At 39.8% G+C, this 22719-nt stretch overlaps 1 protein-coding gene and 1 long non-coding RNA gene across 2 annotated transcripts in view; one reads left to right on the top strand and one right to left on the bottom strand.

The window, feature by feature from the left end:
- Positions 1-22719, top strand: part of LOC143102057 (disintegrin and metalloproteinase domain-containing protein 11-like) — a 146266-nt gene that overhangs the window by 84735 nt on the left and 38812 nt on the right. The window contains exons 14-16 of the mRNA XM_076265422.1: positions 14332-14383; positions 16618-16717; positions 22571-22642. Coding sequence (XP_076121537.1) covers positions 14332-14383; positions 16618-16717; positions 22571-22642 — 224 coding nt within the window. The remainder of the gene's footprint in view (positions 1-14331; positions 14384-16617; positions 16718-22570; positions 22643-22719) is intronic.
- On the bottom strand, positions 9897-10522 carry LOC143103000 (uncharacterized). The gene is made up of 3 exons (XR_012982685.1): positions 10483-10522; positions 10289-10343; positions 9897-9984 (listed from the first exon to the last, which is right to left on the bottom strand). It is a non-coding gene; the product is annotated as an uncharacterized LOC143103000 (long non-coding RNA).

The raw sequence follows: 22719 nt of genomic DNA, 5'->3' as shown, positions 1-22719 counted from the left end.
TCATTTTTAACAGTTTTGCAAAAAATGCTAACTAGCATGCTAACATGCTAGCATGTTAACTATGCTAACCATGTGACTTAGCTAACTTATCTAATCATTTTTAGCAGTTTTATAAAAAATGCTAACTAGCATGCTAACTATGCTAACCATGTGACTTAGCTAACTTATCTAATCATTTTTAGCAGTTTTGTAAAAAATGCTAACTAGCATGCTAACATGCTAGCATGCTAACTATGCTAACTATGTGACTTAGCTAACTTAGCTAATCATTTTTAACAGTTTTGCAAAAAATGCTAACTAGCATGCTAACATGCTAGCATGTTAACTATGCTAACCATGTGACTTAGCTAACTTATCTAATCATTTTTAGCAGTTTTGCAAAAAATGCTAACTAGCATGCTAACATGCTAGCATGCTAACTATGCTAACCATGTGACTTAGCTAACTTAGCTAATCATTTTTAGCAGTTTTGCAAAAAATGCTAACTAGCATGTTAACATGCTAGCATGCTAACTATGCTAACTATGTGACTTAGCTAACTTATCTAATCATTTTTAGCAGTTTTGCAAAAAATGCTAACTAGCATGCTAACATGCTAGCATGTTAACTATGCTAACCATGTGACTTAGCTAACTTAGCTAATCATTTTTAGCAGTTTTGTAAAAAATGCTAACTAGCATGCTAACATGCTAGCATGCTAACTATGCTAACCATGTGACTTAGCTTACTTAGCTAATCATTTTTAGCAGTTTTGTAAAAAATGCTAACTAGCATGCTAACATGCTAGCATGCTAACTATGCTAACCATGTGACTTAGCTAACTTAGCTAATCATTTTTAGCAATTTTGTAAAAAATGCTAACTAGCATGCTAACATGCTAGCATGCTAACTATGCTAACCATGTGACTTAGCTAACTTAGCTAATCATTTTTAGCAGTTTTGCAAAAAATGCTAACTAGCATGCTAACATGCTAGCATGCTAACATGCTAACTATGCTAACCATGCTAACTAGCTACAGTGGGTAGGAGTCATAGTTGATGACAAGTAACAGTTACAATGGCTGAACAGTTAAAAAGTTCAGTAGTTTAAAGGGTTAAATTGTTTAACAGTGAAATATTGTAGTGAGGACTTTTATTTTGAAACAGTTTTTGGCAGAGGAAGCAGTTGAACAGGATGTGTAGTCTTAATAGGTCCAGTTTGTATGCTTAAAGCCTGAGACTGGCAGTTGAAACAGGTGGCCCGAAAACCTGCCATAGGATTCTAATTGCTTAACGGCCGTATTGTGATGTCATAATCATAATGTTAAGTCAATGGGGAAATTTTGATTAGTTTTTAATTAATAGTTTAAAAAGTATAAAAGTTACGAAGTTGAAAAATACAAAGCTCACATGTCCTAAGTAAGACCTACGTAACATAGTTTGAATGAAGTTTCTACGTTAAACGGTTGAAGCTGCATTAAGTGCGTTAGAAGAAGAATAATAATAATAATAATAAAATGCCTTGGAATAACAGTACAGTGCATTTTCATGCACTGTAATAATAATAAAATGCCTTGGAATAACAGTACAGTGCATTTTCATGCACTGTAACTAGAAAAGCATTTCCTGAAGGAAATACAGTGCATGAAAATGCAAAAAATAGCATGCTAATAATGTTAAAATGCTAACAATGTTAACCATGAGACTTAGCTTACCTAGCTAATCATTTTTAGTAGTTTTGCAAAAAATGCTAACTAGCATGCTAACATGCTAGCATGCTAACTATGTGACTTAGCTAACTTAGCTAATCATTTTTAGGAGTTTTGCAAAAAATGCTAACTAGCATGCTAACATGCTAGCATGCTAACTATGCTAACCATGTGACTTAGCTAACTTAGCTAATCATTTTTAGTAGTTTTGCAAAAAATGCTAACTAGCATGTTAACATGCTAGCATGCTAACTATGCTAACTATGTGACTTAGCTAACTTAGCTAATCATTTTTAACAGTTTTGCAAAAAATGCTAACTAGCATGTTAACATGCTAGCATGTTAACTATGCTAACCATGTGACTTAGCTAACTTAGCTAATCATTTTTAGCAGTTTTGCAAAAAATGCTAACTAGCATGCTAACTATGCTAACCATGTGACTTAGCTAACTTAGCTAATCATTTTTAGCAGTTTTGTAAAAAATGCTAACTAGCATGCTAACATGCTAGCATGCTAACTATGCTAACCATGTGACTTAGCTAACTTAGCTAATCATTTTTAGCAGTTTTGTAAAAAATGCTAACTAGCATGCTAACATGCTAACTATGCTAACCATGCTAACTAGCTACAGTGGGTAGGAGTCATAGTTGATGACAAGTAACAGTTACAATGGCTGAACAGTTAAAAAGTTCAGTAGTTTAAAGGGTTAAATTGTTTAACAGTGAAATATTGTAGTGAGGACTTTTATTTTGAAACAGTTTTTGGCAGAGGAAGCAGTTGAACAGGATGTGTAGTCTTAATAGGGCCAGTTTGTATGCTTAAAGCCTGAGACTGGCAGTTGAAACAGGTGGCCCGAACACCTGCCATAGGATTCTAATTGCTTAACGGCCGTATTGTGATGTCATAATCATAATGTTAAGTCAATGGGGAAATTTTGATTAGTTTTTAATTAATAGTTTAAAAAGTATAAAAGTTACAAAGTTGAAAAATACAAAGCTCACATGTCCTAAGTAAGACCTACGTAACATAGTTTGAATGAAGTTTCTACGTTAAACGGTTGAAGCTGCATTAAGTGCGTTAGAAGAAGAATAATAATAATAATAATAAAATGCCTTGGAATAACAGTACAGTGCATTTTCATGCACTGTAACTAGAAAAGCATTTCCTGAAGGAAATACAGTGCATGAAAATGCAAAAAATATGATGTAAAATATCATACAGAGTAAAAACAAACTATATTGGTTGCTAGGTAGATGAGGTTTAATATAGTTGGAGTGACTGAACAGTTAAATAGGTGGATAGTTTATATGGTTAAATGATTTGCTTGGAAGATAAGGTTTAATAAAGTTGGAATGATTGAACGGTTAAATAGGTGGACAATACTTAACTTAGTTAACTTAGCTAATGCATTTTTAGTAGTTAGCAATGCTAACATGCTAACTATGTTAACCATGTGACTTAGCTAATCTAGCTAATCATTTTTAGCAGTTTTGCTAACTATGCTAACTAGCATGCTAACATGTTAGCATGCTAACTATGCTAGCATGCTAACTATGCTAACCATGTGACTTAGCTAACTTAGCTAATCATTTTTAGCAGTTTTGTAAAAAATGCTAACTAGCATGCTAACATGTTAGCATGCTAACTATGCTAACCATGTGACTTAGCTAACTTAGCTAATCATTTTTAGCAGTTTTGTAAAAAATGCTAACTAGCATGCTAACATGCTAGCATGCTAACCATGTGACTTAGCTAACTTAGCTAATCATTTTTAGCAGTTTTGTAAAAAATGCTAACTAGCATGCTAACATGTTAGCATGCTAACTATGCTAACCATGTGACTTAGCTAACTTAGCTAATCATTTTTAGCAGTTTTGAAAAAAATGCTAACTAGCATGCTAACATGTTAGCATGCTAACTATGCTAACCATGTGACTTAGCTAACTTAGCTAATCATTTTTAGCAGTTTTGTAAAAAATGCTAACTAGCATGCTAACATGCTAGCATGCTAACTATGCTAACCATGTGACTTAGCTAACTTAGCTAATCATTTTTAGCAGTTTTGTAAAAAATGCTAACTAGCATGCTAACATGTTAGCATGCTAACCATGTGACTTAGCTAACTTAGCTAATCATTTTTAGCAGTTTTGTAAAAAATGCTAACTAGCATGCTAACATGTTAGCATGCTAACTATGCTAACCATGTGACTTAGCTAACTTAGCTAATCATTTTTAGCAGTTTTGTAAAAAATGCTAACTAGCATGCTAACATGCTAGCATGCTAGCATGCTAACTATGCTAACCATGCTAACTAGCTACAGTGGGTAGGAGTCATAGTTGATGACAAGTAACAGTTACAATGGCTGAACAGTTAAAAAGTTCAGTAGTTTAAAGGGTTAAATTGTTTAACAGTGAAATATTGTAGTGAGGACTTTTATTTTGAAACAGTTTTTGGCAGAGGAAGCAGTTGAACAGGATGTGTAGTCTTAATAGGGCCAGTTTGTATGCTTAAAGCCTGAGACTGGCAGTTGAAACAGGTGGCCCGAACACCTGCCATAGGATTCTAATTGCTTAATGGCCGTATTGTGATGTCATAATCATAATGTTAAGTCAATGGGGAAATTTTGATTAGTTTTTAATTAATAGTTTAAAAAGTATAAAAGTTACAAAGTTGAAAAATACAAAGCTCACATGTCCTAATTAAGACCTACGTAACATAGTTTGAATGAAGTTTCTACGTTAAACGGTTGAAGCTGCATTAAGTGCGTTAGAAGAAGAATAATAATAATAATAATAATAATAATAAAATGCCTTGGAATAACAGTACAGTGCATTTTCATGCACTGTAATAATAATAAAATGCCTTGGAATAACAGTACAGTGCATTTTCATGCACTGTAATAATAATAACTAGAAAAGCATTTCCTGAAGGAAATACAGTGCATGGAAATGCAAAAAATATGATGTAAAATATCATACAGAGTAAAAACAAACTATATTGGTTGCTAGGTAGATGAGGTTTAATATAGTTGGAGTGACTGAACAGTTAAATAGGTGGATAGTTTATATGGTTAAATGATTTGCTTGGAAGATAAGGTTTAATATAGTTGGAATGATTGAACGGTTAAATAGGTGGACAATACTTAACTTAGTTAACTTAGCTAATGCATTTTTAGTAGTTAGCAATGCTAACATGCTAACTATGTTAACCATGTGACTTAGCTAATCTAGCTAATCATTTTTAGCAGTTTTGCTAACTATGCTAACTAGCATGCTAACATGTTAACATGCTAACTATGCTAACCATGTGACTTAGCTAACTTAGCTAATCATTTTTAGCAGTTTTGTAAAAAATGCTAACTAGCATGCTAACATGCTAGCATGCTAACTATGCTAACCATGTGACTTAGCTAACTTAGCTAATCATTTTTAGCAGTTTTGTAAAAAATGCTAACTAGCATGCTAACATGCTAGCATGCTAACTATGCTAACCATGTGACTTAGCTAACTTAGCTAATCATTTTTAGCAGTTTTGTAAAAAATGCTAACTAGCATGCTAACATGCTAGCATGCTAACTATGCTAACCATGTGACTTAGCTAACTTAGCTAATCATTTTTAGCAGTTTTGTAAAAAATGCTAACTAGCATGCTAGCATGCTAACATGCTAGCATGCTAACATGCTAGCATGCTAACTATGCTAACCATGCTAACTAGCTACAGTGGGTAGGAGTCATAGTTGATGACAAGTAACAGTTACAATGGCTGAACAGTTAAAAAGTTCAGTAGTTTAAAGGGTTAAATTGTTTAACAGTGAAATATTGTAGTGAGGACTTTTATTTTGAAACAGTTTTTGGCAGAGGAAGCAGTTGAACAGGATGTGTAGTCTTAATAGGGCCAGTTTGTATGCTTAAAGCCTGAGACTGGCAGTTGAAACAGGTGGCCCGAACACCTGCCATAGGATTCTAATTGCTTAACGGCCGTATTGTGATGTCATAATCATAATGTTAAGTCAATGGGGAAATTTTGATTAGTTTTTAATTAATAGTTTAAAAAGTATAAAAGTTACAAAGTTGAAAAATACAAAGCTCACATGTCCTAAGTAAGACCTACGTAACATAGTTTGAATGAAGTTTCTACGTTAAACGGTTGAAGCTGCATTAAGTGCGTTAGAAGAAGAATAATAATAACTAGAAAAGCATTTCCTGAAGGAAATACAGTGCATGAAAATGCAAAAATATGATGAGTTCATATGGTTAAATTATTTGCTTGGTAGATAAGGTTTACTATAGTTGGAATGACTGAACAGTTAAATAGGTTGATAATTGAAATGGTTAAATTATTTAGACAGATAGTTATGCTAACTATGTCAAAGATAATAATGTTAACCAAGTAACTATGCTAATTAGCATGCTAACAATATTCAAATTTTAACTATATGACTTAGCTAACCTAGCTAATAATTTTTAACAGTTATGATAACTATGCTATAAACATAAATAATTATGTTAACCATGTGACTTAGCTAACTTCACTAATCATTTTTAATAGTAATGCTAACTATGCTAACTAGCATGTTAACATGTTAGCATGCTAACTATGCTAACCATGTGACTTAGCTAACTTTACCTTTTAACTATTATTTGACTATATTGCCCTTCTATGCTTTTATTTGTTATTATTGTTTGGTTTTGTTTATGTAAAGCACATTGAATGACCTCTGTGTATGAAATGCGCTATATAAATAAACTTGACTTGACTTGACTTGACTTGCTATGCTGATTGGTAGGTTAATCTCATTGGTTGCTAGGTAGTAACTGTGAAAGTGGTTGCTTGGCTGTTGCTAGGGTATGTGACATGATTGCTAGGCTGTTGCTAGGGTACTTGAGGTGGTTGCTAGGTTGTTGCTAGGGTAGTTATAGTGGTTGCTATGATGGTTGCTAGGTTAATCTCATTGGTTGCTATATTGGTTGCTAGCTTGTAAATGTGGAAGTGGTTGCTAGGCTGTTGCTAGGCTACTTGAGGTGGTTGCTAGGCTATTGCTAAATTAGTTGTGGTTACTATAATGGTTGCTAGGTTAAACTCATTGGTTGCTATATTGGTTGCTAGGTTGTGACTGTGAAGTGGTTGCTAGGCTGTTGCTAGGGTATTTCACATGGTTGCTAGGCTGTTGCTAGGGTACTGAGGGTGGTTGCTAGGCTGTTGCTAGGGTAGTTATGGTGGTCGCTATGCTGTTGCTAGGATACTTGAGGTGGTTGCTAGGCTATTGCTAGGTTAGTTGTGGTGGTTGCTATGCTGGTTGCTAGGTTAAACTCGTTGGTTGCTATGTTGGTTGCTAAACTGCTATATTAGTTGCTAGGTTGTAACTGTGGAAGTGGTTGCTAAGCTATTGCTAGGGTACTTGAGGTGGTTTCTATATTGGTTGCTAGGTAGATGAGGTTTAATAGTTGGAATGACTGAACAGTTAAATAGATGCATAATTTAAATGGTTAAATTATTTAGGTAGATAATTGACAATAACTGACAGTTGGAATGGCTCTAATGTTTGCTAGCAGTTATGCTAACTATGTTATCAAAGATAACATAGTTAGCTAAAGTTTTCATATTTAGTAGTTATGCTAACTAGCATGCTAACTATGCTAACCATGTTACTTAGCTAACTTAGCTAATCATTTTTAGTAGTTTTGCTAAAAATGCTAATTAGCATGCTAACATGCTAGCATGCTAACTATGTTAGCATGCTAACTATGTTACTTAGCTAACTTAGCTAATCATTGTTAATAGTTTTGCTAACTATGCTAACTAGCATGCTAAAATGCTAGCATGCTAACTATGTTAACCATGTTACTTAGGTAACTTAGCTAATCATTTTTAGCAGTTTTGTTAAAAATGCTAACTAGCATGCTAACATGCTAGCATGCTAACTATGCTAACCATGTGACTTAGCTAACTTAGCTAATCATTTTTAGCAGTTTTGTAAAAAATGCTAACTAGCATGCTAACATGCTAGCATGCTAACTATGCTAACCATGTGACTTAGCTAACTTAGCTAATTGTTTTTAGCAGTTTTTTTAAAAATGCTAACTAGCATGCTAACATGCTAGCATGCTAACATGCTAGCATGCTAGCATGCTAACATGCTAACATGCTAACTATGCTAACCATGCTAACTAGCTACAGTGGGTAGGAGTCATAGTTGATGACAAGTAACAGTTACAATGGCTGAACAGTTAAAAAGTTCAGTAGTTTAAAGGGTTAAATTGTTTAACAGTGAAATATTGTAGTGAGGACTTTTATTTTGAAACAGTTTTTGGCAGAGGAAGCAGTTGAACAGGATGTGTAGTCTTAATAGGGCCAGTTTGTATGCTTAAAGCCTGAGACTGGCAGTTGAAACAGGTGGCCCGAACACCTGCCATAGGATTCTAATTGCTTAACGGCCGTATTGTGATGTCATAATCATAATGTTAAGTCAATGGGGAAATTTTGATTAGTTTTTAATTAATAGTTTAAAAAGTATAAAAGTTACAAAGTTGAAAAATACAAAGCTCACATGTCCTAAGTAAGACCTACGTAACATAGTTTGAATGAAGTTTCTACGTTAAACGGTTGAAGCTGCATTAAGTGCGTTAGAAGAAGAATAATAATAACTAGAAAAGCATTTCCTGAAGGAAATACAGTGCATGAAAATGCAAAAAATATGATGTAAAATATCATACAGAGTAAAAACAAACTATATTGGTTGCTAGGTAGATGAGGTTTAATATAGTTGGAGTGACTGAACAGTTAAATAGGTGGATAGTTTATATGGTTAAATGATTTGCTTGGTAGGTAAGGTTTAATATAGTTGAAATGATTGAACGGTTAAATAGGTGGATAATACTTAACTTAGTTAACTTAGCTAATGTTTTCATTTTTAGTAGTTATGGTAACTAGCATGTTAGCAATGCTAACATGCTAACTATGTTAACCATGTGACTTAGTTAACTTAGCTAATCATTTTTAGCAGTTTTATTAAAAATGCTAACTAGCATGTTAGCATGCTAACTATGTTAACCATGTGACTTAGCTAACTTAGCTAATCATTTTTAGCAGTTTTGCAAAAAATGCTAACTAGCATGCTAACATGCTAGCATGTTAACTATGCTAACCATGTGACTAAGCTAACTTAGCTAATCATTTTTAGCAGTTTTGCAAAAAATGCTAACTAGCATGCTAACATGCTAGCATGCTAACTATGCTAACCATGTGACTTAGCTAACTTAGCTAATCATTTTTAGCAGTTTTGCTAAAAATGCTAATTAGCATGCTAACATGCTAGCGTGCTAGCATGCTAACATGCTAACCATGCTAACTAGCTACAGTGGGTAGGAGTCATAGTTGATGACAAGTAACAGTTACAATGGCTGAACAGTTAAAAAGTTCAGTAGTTTAAAGGGTTAAATTGTTTAACAGTGAAATATTGTAGTGAGGACTTTTATTTTGAAACAGTTTTCGGCAGAGGAAGCAGTTGAACAGGATGTGTAGTCTTAATAGGGCCAGTTTGTATGCTTAAAGCCTGAGAATGGCAGTTGATGCAGGTGGCCCGAACACCTGCCATAGGATTCTAATTGCTTAACGGCCGTATTGTGATGTCATAATCTAATGTTAAGTCAATGGGGAAATTTTGATAGTTTTTAATTAATAGTTTAAAAAGTATAAAAGTTACAAAGATGAAAAATACAAAGCCCACATGTCCTAATTAAGACCTACGCGGCAATGTTTGAATGAAGTTTCTACGTTAAACGGTTGAAGCTGCATTAACTGCGTTAGAAGAAGAAGAATAATCAGAAGAATAAGAAGAAAAAGCCTTGGAATAACAGTACAGTGCATTTTCATGCACTGTAATAATAATAAAATGCCTTGGAATAACAGTACAGTGCATTTTCATGCACTGTAATAAAATGCCTTGGAATAACAGTACAGTGCATTTTCATGCACTGTAATAAAATGCCTTGGAATAACAGTACAGTGCATTTTCATGCACTGTAATAAAATGCCTTGGAATAACAGTACAGTGCATTTTCATGCACTGTAATAAAATGCCTTGGAATAACAGTACAGTGCATTTTCATGCACTGTAATTACCATTTTGAAACACCAAATGACAGTAACATGGTCAACAATGTTATTTGCAATATATTTATTTACAGAAATTAACAAACTATGGTATTTACACATGAACCCTTCCTTTTTGTATGGTGCCTTTGAAGCAACATGGGCCATCAATCTAAATTTGCAGTCTCCTGGAAAGCTGATCCTGTGGAAGACATGCAGTGTCGTTAGACATACACACCATTTTATATAGTTCAACATATTGTTACTAATCTGTATAGTGCTATTTTGCCTACACTGAGTTACAGGCAAGGTTACTACATAAGGTACAATGAAGGCATGCACGTGCATCACATAACAAGACCATTGAATTTCGTCCACATCCTCCACGATGCTCATGTCATGTAGGCTTTGTAAAAAATATATATAAATGCTTATATCATGAAAATATACAATAGAGAATGTCATGTAGGGTTAGGGTATAGACATTATGAGCATTGATGGGTTACCTCTGTTCAAGGTTCTCAATTTCAGGGGCTTCTGCAATTGCGCCAAGATGCTCATCTGAAATGAATAAGCAGAGTGTTTCACAACATATGACAGTACATAAAATGGTAAACACCAAGTTATTAAAAATATACTTTCAGTTATTATCAAACAACAATCACATAGAATCAACAATTGTTTTCATGCTGTGACTGACCTGTCTGTCCCATTAGAAATGCTGGACACTTCTGGAGTAGTTAATAGGCTACTAGAGGGCTTTCCCTTCATTGGTGTTGATGCTCCCAGTTCTCCCTCATAGCTGGACAAAAAAGAGCAGTACATGTTAGAATGTCTCACTTAAACCACAAACAAAGTACATTCATTTTATGACCGTGAAGAAAGATGTATTTTGGTAGATGCATTGACTAAAGTTCAATCAAAGCAGTTCTGTCTGTATTTTATTGTTCTGCATGATAATGACTTAGACCCTCATTGATCAGTCTCAATGGGCTGGCTGGTCTACCTTGCTCCATTCACAAGTGTAATGGACTAGGCTAGTCTACCCTTCCCCCATTCTGAGGTGTAGGCTACACTCATATGGCTTGGAATTGGCTACCCATCATCAGATTAGGAGGATACATTTAGGCTACAAAGCAAAAGCAATGAAAAATAACTATAATTTACAGCCCTTGCTCCATATAGGTGTGATCCTCCATCTGTCCTCCATATAGGTGTGATCCTCCATCTGTCCTCCATATAGGTGTAATCCTCCATCTGTCCTCCATATAGGTGTGATCCTCCATCTGTCCTCCATATAGGTGTAATCCTCCATCTGTCCTCCATATAGGTGTGATCCTCCATCTGTCCTCCATATAGGTGTGATCCTCCATCTGTCCTCCATATAGGTGTAATCCTCCATCTGTCCTCGAGAATAGATGTGATCCTCCATCTGCAACAGACTTTCAAATCTGCCGGCAGTCGCGAGTAGACTAATCAGGCAATGAGTGTTGCCTACAAGCGCGAAAGGCGGAGCTGAATTTCCAGGAATGTCCCTCGTTGGCGAATGTATTTCAAAGATGGAGGCGCAACATGGATTCAGCCATTCGCGCGACTCGCGCGTATGTATTTGGAATAGCAGATTCTACACTCACGAGAATACTTTGATTAGTAGGTGGAAATAATTACACATGAATAAGCACATATTTTTGAAAGAACAAATGGGTTTTTGCTAAGAATTAACTCAAAAAAGTACACAATGTAGCTTTAAATGTCAGGGCCCTCGGAAGTCTACCAATGAAGTGTGGAGATACATTGAGCCTCGTAAATGGTGTAAAACAGTGATTTATTTGCATGGCTAGCCCGATGCCGAAGCACCACAATTGAAAAAGCTGTTGGTAGCATCGGCTAACTAGCGCCAGATTTTGGAGTGCAGGGGACAAGCCGAGATGGGCTATGAGACATACGTTCACACTCGGTATCATGTTTCAATACACTTTAGGTCAATATCACAGCGGAATTCTCCTTTAATGCAGAATCACCACAGAAAGCGTTTATTTGATTATTTATTTTTCTGCCCCCCCCCCCACACCCCCCTCCCCTCCAGACCGGGCCCGGTGCTGTTGCTCCCGTTGCTTCCCGTTGCGTCTCTTTCAGTGATTTCGCCGACAATGACACTGCAGCCTGGCCTGCATTTATGCACGAAGCCCGTTAGTTTTGCTCTTGTTCGCCGCATGCTGGCAAAACAGGGCACTGCAACGTAATTTCAGTGACTGAAGCTCTCCAGAACGTTTGTTGTTCTGCATTGATGGATTTGCGAGATCTCGCAAAAGAAACTCGAGATCTCGCAAAAGAAAGTCAATATCTCGCAAAAGAAACTCGAGATCTCACAAAACAAACTCAAGATCTCGCAAAAGAAAGTCAATATCTCGCAAAAGAAACTCGAGATCTCGCTAAACAAACTCAATATCTCGCAAAAGAAAGTCAATATCTCGCAAAAGAAACTCGAGATCTCGCAAAAGAAAGTCAATATCTCGCAAAAGAAACTCGAGATCTCACAAAACAAACTCAAGATCTCGCAAACCTAGTCAATGTTTGTCAATGTCTTGTCACCTCACGGGCTCCGTACGGTTCCAACTCTTTACGTGAGCGTTTATTTCCATATTTTACTTTCGTTTTAATCTGACAAAAAGTGTGGGGGATAGAATCGTGTTCCAGGAAAAGTGTGTACGTTATAACACCCACATCCCCCACGCTTGCTACGCCCCTCATCATCTCCTCCCCTCCTCCTGTCCTCTCCTCCTCTCCTCCTCTCCTCCTGTACTCCTCCTCTCCTCCTCCTCGTCTCCTCCCCTCCTCCTCCTCCCCTCCTCCTGTACTCCTCCTCCTCTCCTCCTGTACTCCTCGTCTCCTCCCCTCCTCCTCTCCTCCTCCTCTCCTCCTGTACTCCTCCCCTCCTCCTCTCCTCTCCTCCTGTACTCCTCCTCCTGTACTCCTCCCCTCCTCCTCTCCTCCTGTACTCCTCCTCTCCTCCTCCTCTCCTCCTGTACTCCTCATCTCCTCCTCTCCTCTCCTCCTGTACTCCTCCCCTCCTCCTCTCCTCTCCTCCTCCTGTACTCCCCCTGTACTCCTGTACTCCTCGTCTCCTCCCCTCCTCCTCGTCTCCTCCTCTCCTCCTGTACTCCTCCCCTCCTCCTCTCCTCTCCTCCTGTACTCCTCCCCTCCTCCTCTCCTCTCCTCCTCCTGTACTCCCCCTGTACTCCTGTACTGTACTCCTCCCCTCCTCCTCGTCTCCTCCCCTCCTCCCCTCCTCCTCCCCTCCTCCCCTCCTCCTGTACTCCTCCTCTCCTCTCCTCCTCCCCTCCTCCCCTCCTCCTCTCCCCTCCTCCTGTACTCCTCCTCTCCTCTCCTCCTCCCCTCCTCCTCTCCTCTCCTCCTGTACTCCTCCCCCCCTCCTCCCCTCCTCCTCTCCTCCTCTCCTCTCCTCCTGTACTCCTCTCCTCCCCTCCTCCTCTCCTGTACTCCTCCTCTCCTCTCCTCCTGTACTCCTCCTCTCCTCTCCTCCTGTACTCCTCCTCTCCTCCTCTCCTCTCCTCCTGTACTCCTCCTCTCCTCTCCTCCTGTACTCCTCCTCTCCTCTCCTCCTGTACTCCCCTCCTCCTCTCCTCCTCCTCTCCTCCTCGTCTCCTCCCCTCACACAAGCTGCCACAACAGTGTCATCAGAATATTTTTGTATGTGACATGATGATGTTTGGAAAGAGTTACGCTTTAAGTGCTGAAGTGTTGCTTTAAAGGGGATAAACAGCATCTCATTAATAACCCAACAAAATGGGCTAAACAGCATATTAATAACGCCCCTCATTATCTCCTCCCCTCCTCCTCCTCCTCTCCTCCCCTCCTCCTCTCCTCCCCTCCTGTACTCCTCCTCCTCTCCTCTCCTCCTCCCCTCCTCTCCTCCTCTCCTCTCCTGTACTCCTCCTCCTCTCCTCCTGTACTCCTCCTCTCCTCTCCTCTCCTGTACTCCTCCTCCTCTCCTCCTGTACTCCTCCTCTCCTCCTCCTCTCCTCTCCTCTCCTGTACTCCTCCTCCTCTCCTCCTCTCCTCTCCTCCTTTCCTCCTCTCCTCTCCTGTACTCCTCCTCCTCTCCTCCTGTACTCCTCCTCCTCTCCTCCTGTACTCCTCCTCGTCTCCTCCTCCTGTACTCCTCCTCCTCTCCTCCTCCCCTCCTCCTCTCCTCCTCTCCTCCTCGTCTCCTCCCCTCACACAAGCTGCCACAACAGTGTCATCAGAATATTTTTGTATGTGACATGATGATGTTTGGCAAGAGTTACGCTTTAAGTGCTGAAGTGTTGCTTTAAAGGGGATAAACAGCATCTCATTAATAACCCAACAAAATGGGCTAAACAGCATATTAATTACCCAACAAAATGCCATTACTGGTCATTCACAAAGGTATCTATTGGCTGTAGAAAGTTGATTGACTCTCTCTCTCTCTCTCTCTGTCTCTCTCTCTATCTCTCTCACTCTCTCTGTCTCTCACTCTCTCTCTCTCTCTCTCTGTCTGATGTAGGAGAGTGCAGATGTCCTGATCCGTGGCTTGGATGCATCATGGAGGACACAGGGTATGACACATGCAAACACACACACACACACACAGGGTAGAACCAAGGAGCTTAGCATTCTATTGCCCTGGTGTTAGCATTCCATTGGCCCCCATTGATTTTCACGTCCCTTTACAGCAAATAACTTTACATATGGACCGAAATACAACATTGTGCGACTGGCATCATAACCTTGTATCTTTATGGCTCCGTAATAACCTTGTATCTCTTTACGGCTCCGTAATAACCTTGTAGCTTTACGGCTCCGTAATAACCTTGTATCTTTACGGCTCCGTAATAACCTTGTATCTCACTGTGCGGCTCCGTAATAACCTTGTATCTTTACGGCTCCGTAATAACCTTGTAGCTTTACGGCTCCGTAATAACCTTGTATCTTTACGGCTCCGTAATAACCTTGTATCTCACTGTGCGGCTCTGTAATAACCTTGTATCTCACTGTACGGCTCCGTAATAACCTTGTATCTTTACGGCTCCGTAATAACCTTGTATCTCTTTACGGCTCCGTAATAACCTTGTATCTCACTGTGCGGCTCCGTAATAACCTTGTATCTCTTTACGGCTCCGTAATAACCTTGTATCTTTATGGCTCCGTAATAACCTTGTATCTCTTTACGGCTCCATAATAACCTTGTATCTCACTGTACGGCTCTGTAATAACCTTTTATCTCTTTACGGCTCCGTAATAACCTTGTATCTCACTGTACGGCTCCGTAATAACCTTGTATCTTTACGGTTCCGTAATAACCTTGTATCTCACTATACGGCTCCGTAATAACCTTGTATCTCTTTACGGCTCCGTAATAACCTTGTATCTCACTGTACGGCTCCGTAATAACCTTGTATCTTTACGGCTCCGTAATAACCTTGTAGCTTTACGGCTCCGTAATAACCTTGTATCTTTACGGCTCCGTAATAATCTTGTATCTCACTGTACGGCTCCGTAATAACCTTGTATCTTTACGGCTCCGTAATAACCTTGTATCTCACTGTACGGCTCCGTAATAAACTTGTATCTTTATTGCTCTGTAATAACCTTGTTTTCGAAATCATCGAATTGTCTCTGCGAGATACTCTGGCAATGAGTAATGATGCACGTTACTTTTACCCCTTGCATCGCAAAGAACCAATCACATCGGTGTATCTGATATAGGCAGGCCAGAGGCGAGCTAAACAGATGATGACAGCGCTGCAGTGAATCAGTCAGTAAACATTGGTCATAGTGTTAACCATTGTTCAATACACACATGCTACATCAGCTCAGCTAGCAGCTGAGAAACTAGCCAGTGCCCTGGATGGAGTGGTTGAGTGGCTAGACCAAGCTTTTCTCTTAGCATGCCGCTGGATGGAGTGGTTGAGTGGCTAGACCAAGCTTGTCTCTTAGCATGCCACTGGCTCTGTAAGGTCCACTAGAATAGCTTCCATACACAACTGCACTTCAGCCTTTGGGCAGGCAGCCTTCTCTTTCAAAGCCATTACCCAATGGAATACTATCCCGGACAATGTAAAAAGCTGTGGCTGTGTGTGTGTGTGTGTGTGTGTGTGTGTGTGTGTGTGTGTGTGTGTGTGTGTGTGTGTGTGTGTGTGTATGTGTCTATGTGTGTGTGCGTGTGTGTGTGTGTGTGTGTGTGTCTGTGTGTGTGTACGAAATGTCATTTATTGCTATTTGTTACTTGTTTTTTACTTATTGAGCGATGTTTGATTTTTAAAATGTATTTGTATTTGTGATTCCTGTGGGACTGCAGATGTAAATTAGCCCAAGGCTAACTCTGCTAACTCTGCTAACTCTGCATCAAATGCTTACATTTATGTTTTAATTGCACATTGTCCCTCACAAATAAAATTGAAATTGAAGTAACCGTATTCTCTGGATAAGAAGTAACCGTATTCTCTGGATAAGAAACTCAAAGGCAGTCTGAGGGTAAGCTATTTAGGAAAGCATTAAGGGGAAAAAAAATTAAGTAACGTAATGTCTATTGAAGTCCTATCAGGTAGCTGTGTCCATTTATTTTACTGTCTATGGGTAGAACACACACACACACACACACACTCACAGGGTACAACAAACACACACACAAACAGCGTATGACACGTACACACACAAACACACACAAGATACAACCCACATCATGTATGATATCTGTGTGTGTTTGTGTGTGTGTGTGTGTATGTGTGTGTGTGCATTCTGAGCATATGTGACTATCTATGTGAGTGTATGTATTTGTATTTTCTTTCAGGTTCTACCTGCCAAGAAAGTTCTCCCGTTGCAGTTTAGAAGAATACCAGCGCTTCCTTCAACAGGGAGGGGGGCGCTGCCTCTTCAACACACCCACTAAAGTGAGGGGGGTTGGGGTTAAGGGTTGTGGGTTGTGGGTAAGGGTTGGGGGTAAAGGGGTTTGTTGTTGGGTGTAAGGGGGTTGTGGGTAAGGGGGTTGTGGGTTTGGGTGCAAGGGGGTTGTGGGTAGAAATTGTGGCTAGAAATAGAACACAAATGCATCGAGCTTATAGGGTAAACCAGTCCAATCTCCTACCCGTACCACATCAACCTCAGATTTCTCCCATGGACCATATTTCCCCAACACTCACAGCAAAACTAGCACTCCTAAATATCAGATCTCTTTCAAACAAATAATTCTTAATGATCTAATTTGCACACACAACCTTGATTTTTTACTTTTAACGGAGACATGGTTAGATCAAGCAAACAGTGCCAACAGTACAGCTCCCCCAAGTTTCAGTTTTTTGAGTGCTACCAGAGCAAATAAAAGAGGTGGTGGGATAGCCACAATTTTCAAGATGTCTTTTCAGTGCAATCAGTCGTCATTCGGTGACTTTACTTCATTTGAATATCTGTGTGCACGCATTAAGTCTTCTCCTCAGATTTTATTACTGGCAATTTACAGGCCTCCAAAACATTCAGCAAAAGTTTTTCTTGAAGAGCTAGGTGAACTGCTATCAGTCGTTTGCATAGAGTTTGACTGTCTTATTATATCAGGGGATCTAAATTTGCATGTGGATAATCCTGAAAACAATTACGACAAGGAATTCATTGCACTAATCCAGTGTTTCCCAAAGTCTGAGTCGCGACCCACGGGTGGGTCGCAGGAGATTTTATTTGGGTCGCCAGCACAATTTATGTTGTGTTATAGGCCTAACTGATGTCATTTGATACCAGGAAAGCTAACAGTTTTCTATTAGGATGTATTGTTAAATACCACAGTCACGGTCATAAAAGCTCATGAAACTGGCGCATGAAACTGGGGGACGAACGCATCGCAGAGGGGGTGCCAGCATGGACATCTACCTCTCAAAATGAAACCGTTCTGTGGGGCGCCTGCCATGTTCCTCGCAGTTGCAAACTGCAAGGGACATGAATCCGCCTATTTGCACGAACATTAATAGATACCAGCTCCTCAACTTTACCGATTCAAATCTAGTGACCGCGCTGTCAACTAAAGCAGACATCCATAGACCGGACATAAGGCCATTCAATTTGCATAGAGTTTCGATTGCAGATGCAATCTTTAAAGTTAATAGCAACCTCCTCACATTCTTATTTCTGATTTAAAATGCACAACAGTGCTTTATAGTCTACAATTTAAATGGGCATTTTAAACACTATTCCTCTCGTTTTCTACCTCGCTAACTCCAAAGTAAAGGCGCATTCTTCCGGCTATTGCGCAAACGCCTCTTGTTCTGATATAACGACTATACAATATAATATAATACAACAATACAATATAACGAAAGGATAAAGTTCCTGTGCACAGCCTTCCAGGTGCTGGTGAGGTGCAGTCGTCAATAGATAAAAAGGAAAATAAAGTATCACCGCACACTGGTGGGATTTCTTTGCTTTTTTATTTTTAGTGAACAACGCGTTTTCACGTGAACCTGACGAAGCATAGGCGAAACGCGTTGTTCACTAAAAATAAAAAAGCAAAGAAATCCCACCAGTGTGCGGTGATACTTTATTTTCCTTAATACAATATAACGACTTGAGTTATTTGTTGTTTACATTGGAATTGACGTCAGTGTTATGGACCCATTTGTCTGCAACGCAACGTAGCCTACAACATTTTTTGTAGAAATACAGGAACAGCTTACTATGCTGACGAATGACGACTGCACAACATGCGAGAATTTGCCCTACTCTCGGATGCGCATTAAAACGTATCTTTTCAGTATTCATTTCCAACTTTTCACGCTGATGGTGCTCAAAATACAACACACCCGTGTTCAAAGCAGGGATCCTATAGCAATGTATGGTTGGGGGAGGCATAGAAAAGTTGGAGAACCTGTGGCCTAAAACAATATTGGTGGTTGCAGGGTAGATTTGAAGTGAAATGGGTCGCGATGGTCTGTCATTTTTAAAAAGTGGGTCGCCAGAAAAAAAGTTTGGGAAACACTGCACTAATCGATACTTTCTCCCTAACACAGCATGTACAGGGGCCAACACACTCTCTCGGCCATACCCTCGGCCTTGTTATCACAAAGGGTCTCGATGTCTCTACAGCTGTTAAAGACCTGGCCTTATCTGATCATTTCTGCGTGTTCTTTGATGTGTCTATGTCCCCACACACTCAAAACACAGCTATGATTGTAAAAAGGAGAATCATAAATGATCAGACAAGTGCTCTCTTTGAGCAAGCACTTTCACTAAACTCAAGTCAACTGTCAGACTCTGAAGACTTATTTGATCACTTTAATGCAAAAATGGCAAACATTATGGATGACATTGCTCCATTACAATTCAAGAAAGTTAAGGACAAACAGAAAGCACCATGGAGGCAAAATCCAGCAGTTAAACTTCTAAAAAGAGAGTGTAGAAAGACTGAAAGAAAATGGCGTAAATACAAACTTCAAATCCACTATGAAATCCATAAAGAGATGCTCCGCACATATAACTCTGAAATATGCAAAACAAGACAGTCCTTTTTTTTCTAACATTATCAATAGAAGTTCAAATAACACTCATATTCTATTTTCAACTGTTGATAAGTTAACAAATCCCCCCTCACAATTAGCGCCTGAACTTTTCTCAACTAATAAATGCAATGAGTCACTCTGCCTACCAATTTCTTCAAAACTGAACTGAGCTAAACAATTACAGGCCCATATCCAATCTACCTTTTATTGGCAAAATTATTGAAAAAGTAGTCTTTAATCAATTAACCACCTTCCTAACATCAAATGGGTATTTTGATTACTTTCGGTCTGGTTTTCGGGCAAATCACAGCACTGAAACAGCTCTCATTAAAGTTTCCAATGACATACGCCTCAACACAGATTCAGGTAAAACATCAGTCCTAGTGCTACTGGACCTTAGTGCAGCATTTGACACTGTTGATAACAATATTTTACTACACAGACTAGAACACTGGGTTGGATTTACAGGCATAGTTATCAGCTGGCTAAAATCATATCTACAAGAAAGGAGCTTCTTTGTTGCCATCAGAAACTGTACCTCAACACCAACGTCCTTGACCTGTGGTGTTCCTCAGGGGTCGATCTTGGGGCCACTATTATTCAACCTCTATATGCTCCCACTTGGACAAATCATCCAAAATTTGATTTCATATCATAGCTATGCAGATGACACACAAATTTACTTAGCTCTGTCACCAAACGACTATGGTCCTGTTGAATCTATGTGTCAGTGTATAGAACAAATCAACACCTGGATGTCTCAATTTTCTTCAGCTGAACAAAGAAAAAAAAAGAAGTAATTATATTTGGTAAAAAGGAAGAAAGACTTAGGGTTGCCATAACCTGACCCTAGCCAGATGAATTTCGCTCCGCCTAGCTCCACTCATCCATCTGGAACTGATCCATTGAAATGTTGCTTCAGAAGGCTGGACCTAATCAAAAAATGCTTGCATATGATTGAATAAGCCACTTGTCCGTCATCTATTGACGTGCTACTTCAACCACTCTCATCGAAGCCAACCCGTGACGCTGATAACAGTCTCACAGTCGCTTCTACGCTATGTCACATCTATGAAACTCCCGCCCTGCGTCCTGATTCGCTAAACCATAAAGTTGGTTGGAGAAATCACTCTCAATGGAAGAGGTTCCAGATGGATGTGAGTGAAGCTAGGCGGAGCTAAGCGGAACGACATTCATCTGGCTAGGGCCAGGTTAGGGTTGCCACTCTCCTTGACACAAAAGGGTTGAAGGCAAAGGATACAGTTGAAAATCTTGGTGTATTAATTGAAAATTTCAACAGCCACATAAAAGCGATAACTAAATCAGCTTTTTACCACCAAAAATATTGCCAAACTCAGAGGGCTGATGTCAAAATATGACTTAGATAAACTCATTCATGCATTTATCTCCAGCAGGGTTGATTACTGCAATGGACTGTTCACAGGCCTTCCTAAAAAGACTATTAAACAGCTTCAGGTGATACAAAATGCAGCAGCTAGGATTCTAACAAAAACTAAAAGAACTGACCACATTACTCCAATTCTTAAGTCCTTGCACTGGCTTCCAGTAAGTCACAGAATTGACTTTAAAGCACTATTGCTTGTTTATAAATCAGTAAATGGAGCAGGACCTAAATACCTGTCAGACATGTTTCAGCAGTACACACCCTCTCGTCATCTCAGGTCCCAGGTGAAAAACCTGCTAGTAAAACCAACAGTTAGAACTAAACATGGTGAAGCAGCTTTTAGCTGCTATGCGGCTCAGCTGTGGAACCAACTTTCGGATGACAACAAAAAGGCCCCAACTGTAGCCAGTTTTAAATTTAGACTTAAGACCAAACTGTTCTCAGATGCTTTCTGCTAACTGTGCCGAGTTACTTTTGCCTTTGTTTTTGCTTACTAATTATTTTTTATTTTTAAACGATTTTACCTTGTGTTTTATGTTTTCTTTTTATTATGATCTTTACCTTTTAACTATTCTTTGACTATATTGCCTTTCTATGCTTTTATTTGTTATTATTGTTTGGTTTTGTTTATGTAAAGCACATTAATTTACCTCTGTGTATGAAATGCGCTATATAAATAAAATTGACTTGACTTGACTTGATTTGGGTAAAGGGTTGTGGGTAAAGGGTTGGGGGTTTGGGTGCAAGGGGGTTGTGGGTAAAGGGGTTGTGGGTAAAAGGGTTGTGGGTAAAGGGGTTTGGGTGCAAGGGGGTTGGGGGTAAAGGGTTGTGGGTAAAGGGGTTGGGGGTAAAGGGGGTTGTGGGTAAAGGGGTTGTGGGTAAAGGGTTGTGGGTTTGGGTGTAAGGGGGTTGTGGGTAAAGGGGTTGGGGGTAAAAGGGTTGTGGGTAAAGGGGTTTGGGTGCAAGGGGGTTGGGGGTAAAGGGTTGGGGGTAAAGGGGTTGTGGGTAAAGGGGGTTGTGGGTAAAGGGGTTGTGGGTTTGGGTGTAAGGGGGTTGTGGGTAAAGGGGTTGGGGGTAAAGGGGTTGTGGGTAAAGGGTTTGTGGGTAAAGGGGTTGGGGGTTTGGGTGCAAGGGGGTTGTGGGTAAAGGGGTTGGGGGTTTGGGTGCAAGGGGGTTTGGGTGTAAGGGGGTTGTGGGTAAAGGGGTTGTGGGTAAAGGGTTGTGGGTTTGGGTGTAAGGGGGTTGTGGGTAAAGGGGTTGGGGGTAAAGGGGTTGTGGGTAAAGGGGGTTGTGGGTAAAGGGGTTGGGGGTAAAGGGTTGGGGGTTTGGGTGCAAGGGGGTTGTGGGTAAAGGGGTTGGGGGTTTGGGTGCAAGGGGGTTTGGGTGTAAGGGGGTTGTGGGTAAAGGGTTGTGGGTAAAGGGGTTGGGGGTAAAGGGTTGTGGGTAAAGGGGTTGTGGGTAAAGAGGTTGGGGGTAAAGAGGTTGGGGGTAAAGGGTTGGGGGTTAGTGGTAGAGGTGTGGTCTAAATACTTGAAAAAATTGAGAGACCACTGCACATTTTTCTGATGTCATCCTATGGTTGCTGAATGACATTCGATTGAGTTGACAGTCATACTCCAAATTAAGAGGCTGCCATATTTGAATATCATTCGAAGGTCAGCCTCAGGATGGCCCAGAAACATGTGCAGTGGTCTCTAATGATTTAAAGAGCTGTATATGGCTTTGGGAATTAGGGCTGTTTTTTGTGTAGAAGTGGGAGGACGCACTTCAAGCATCTTCCTGTTCCATTTTGCTGTTTGTGTGTTGCCATAGTTACTGGATCCACCAGAATCCATTTTGCTGTTTGTGTGTTGCCATAGTTACTGGATCCACCAGAATGTGGGAACGGGTTTGTAGAGGTGGGCGAAGAATGTGACTGTGGATCTGCACTGGTAAGTGTTTGTGTACTTGTGTTTGTGAACTTTGTGAGTGTGTTTGTGTGTGAGAGTGTGTGTGTAAGTGTGTTTGT

The sequence above is a fragment of the Alosa pseudoharengus genome, unplaced genomic scaffold (assembly GCF_046254945.1).
Source record: "Alosa pseudoharengus isolate Yale_2024_CS ecotype anadromous, Long Island Sound unplaced genomic scaffold, YU_APseudo_1.1 YU_APseudo_1.1_scf_4, whole genome shotgun sequence".
NCBI classification, from domain to species: Eukaryota; Metazoa; Chordata; class Actinopteri; order Clupeiformes; family Clupeidae; genus Alosa; species Alosa pseudoharengus.
The sequence above is the reverse complement of the archived record's forward strand: the minus strand, read 5'-3'. Positions and strand labels throughout refer to the sequence as shown.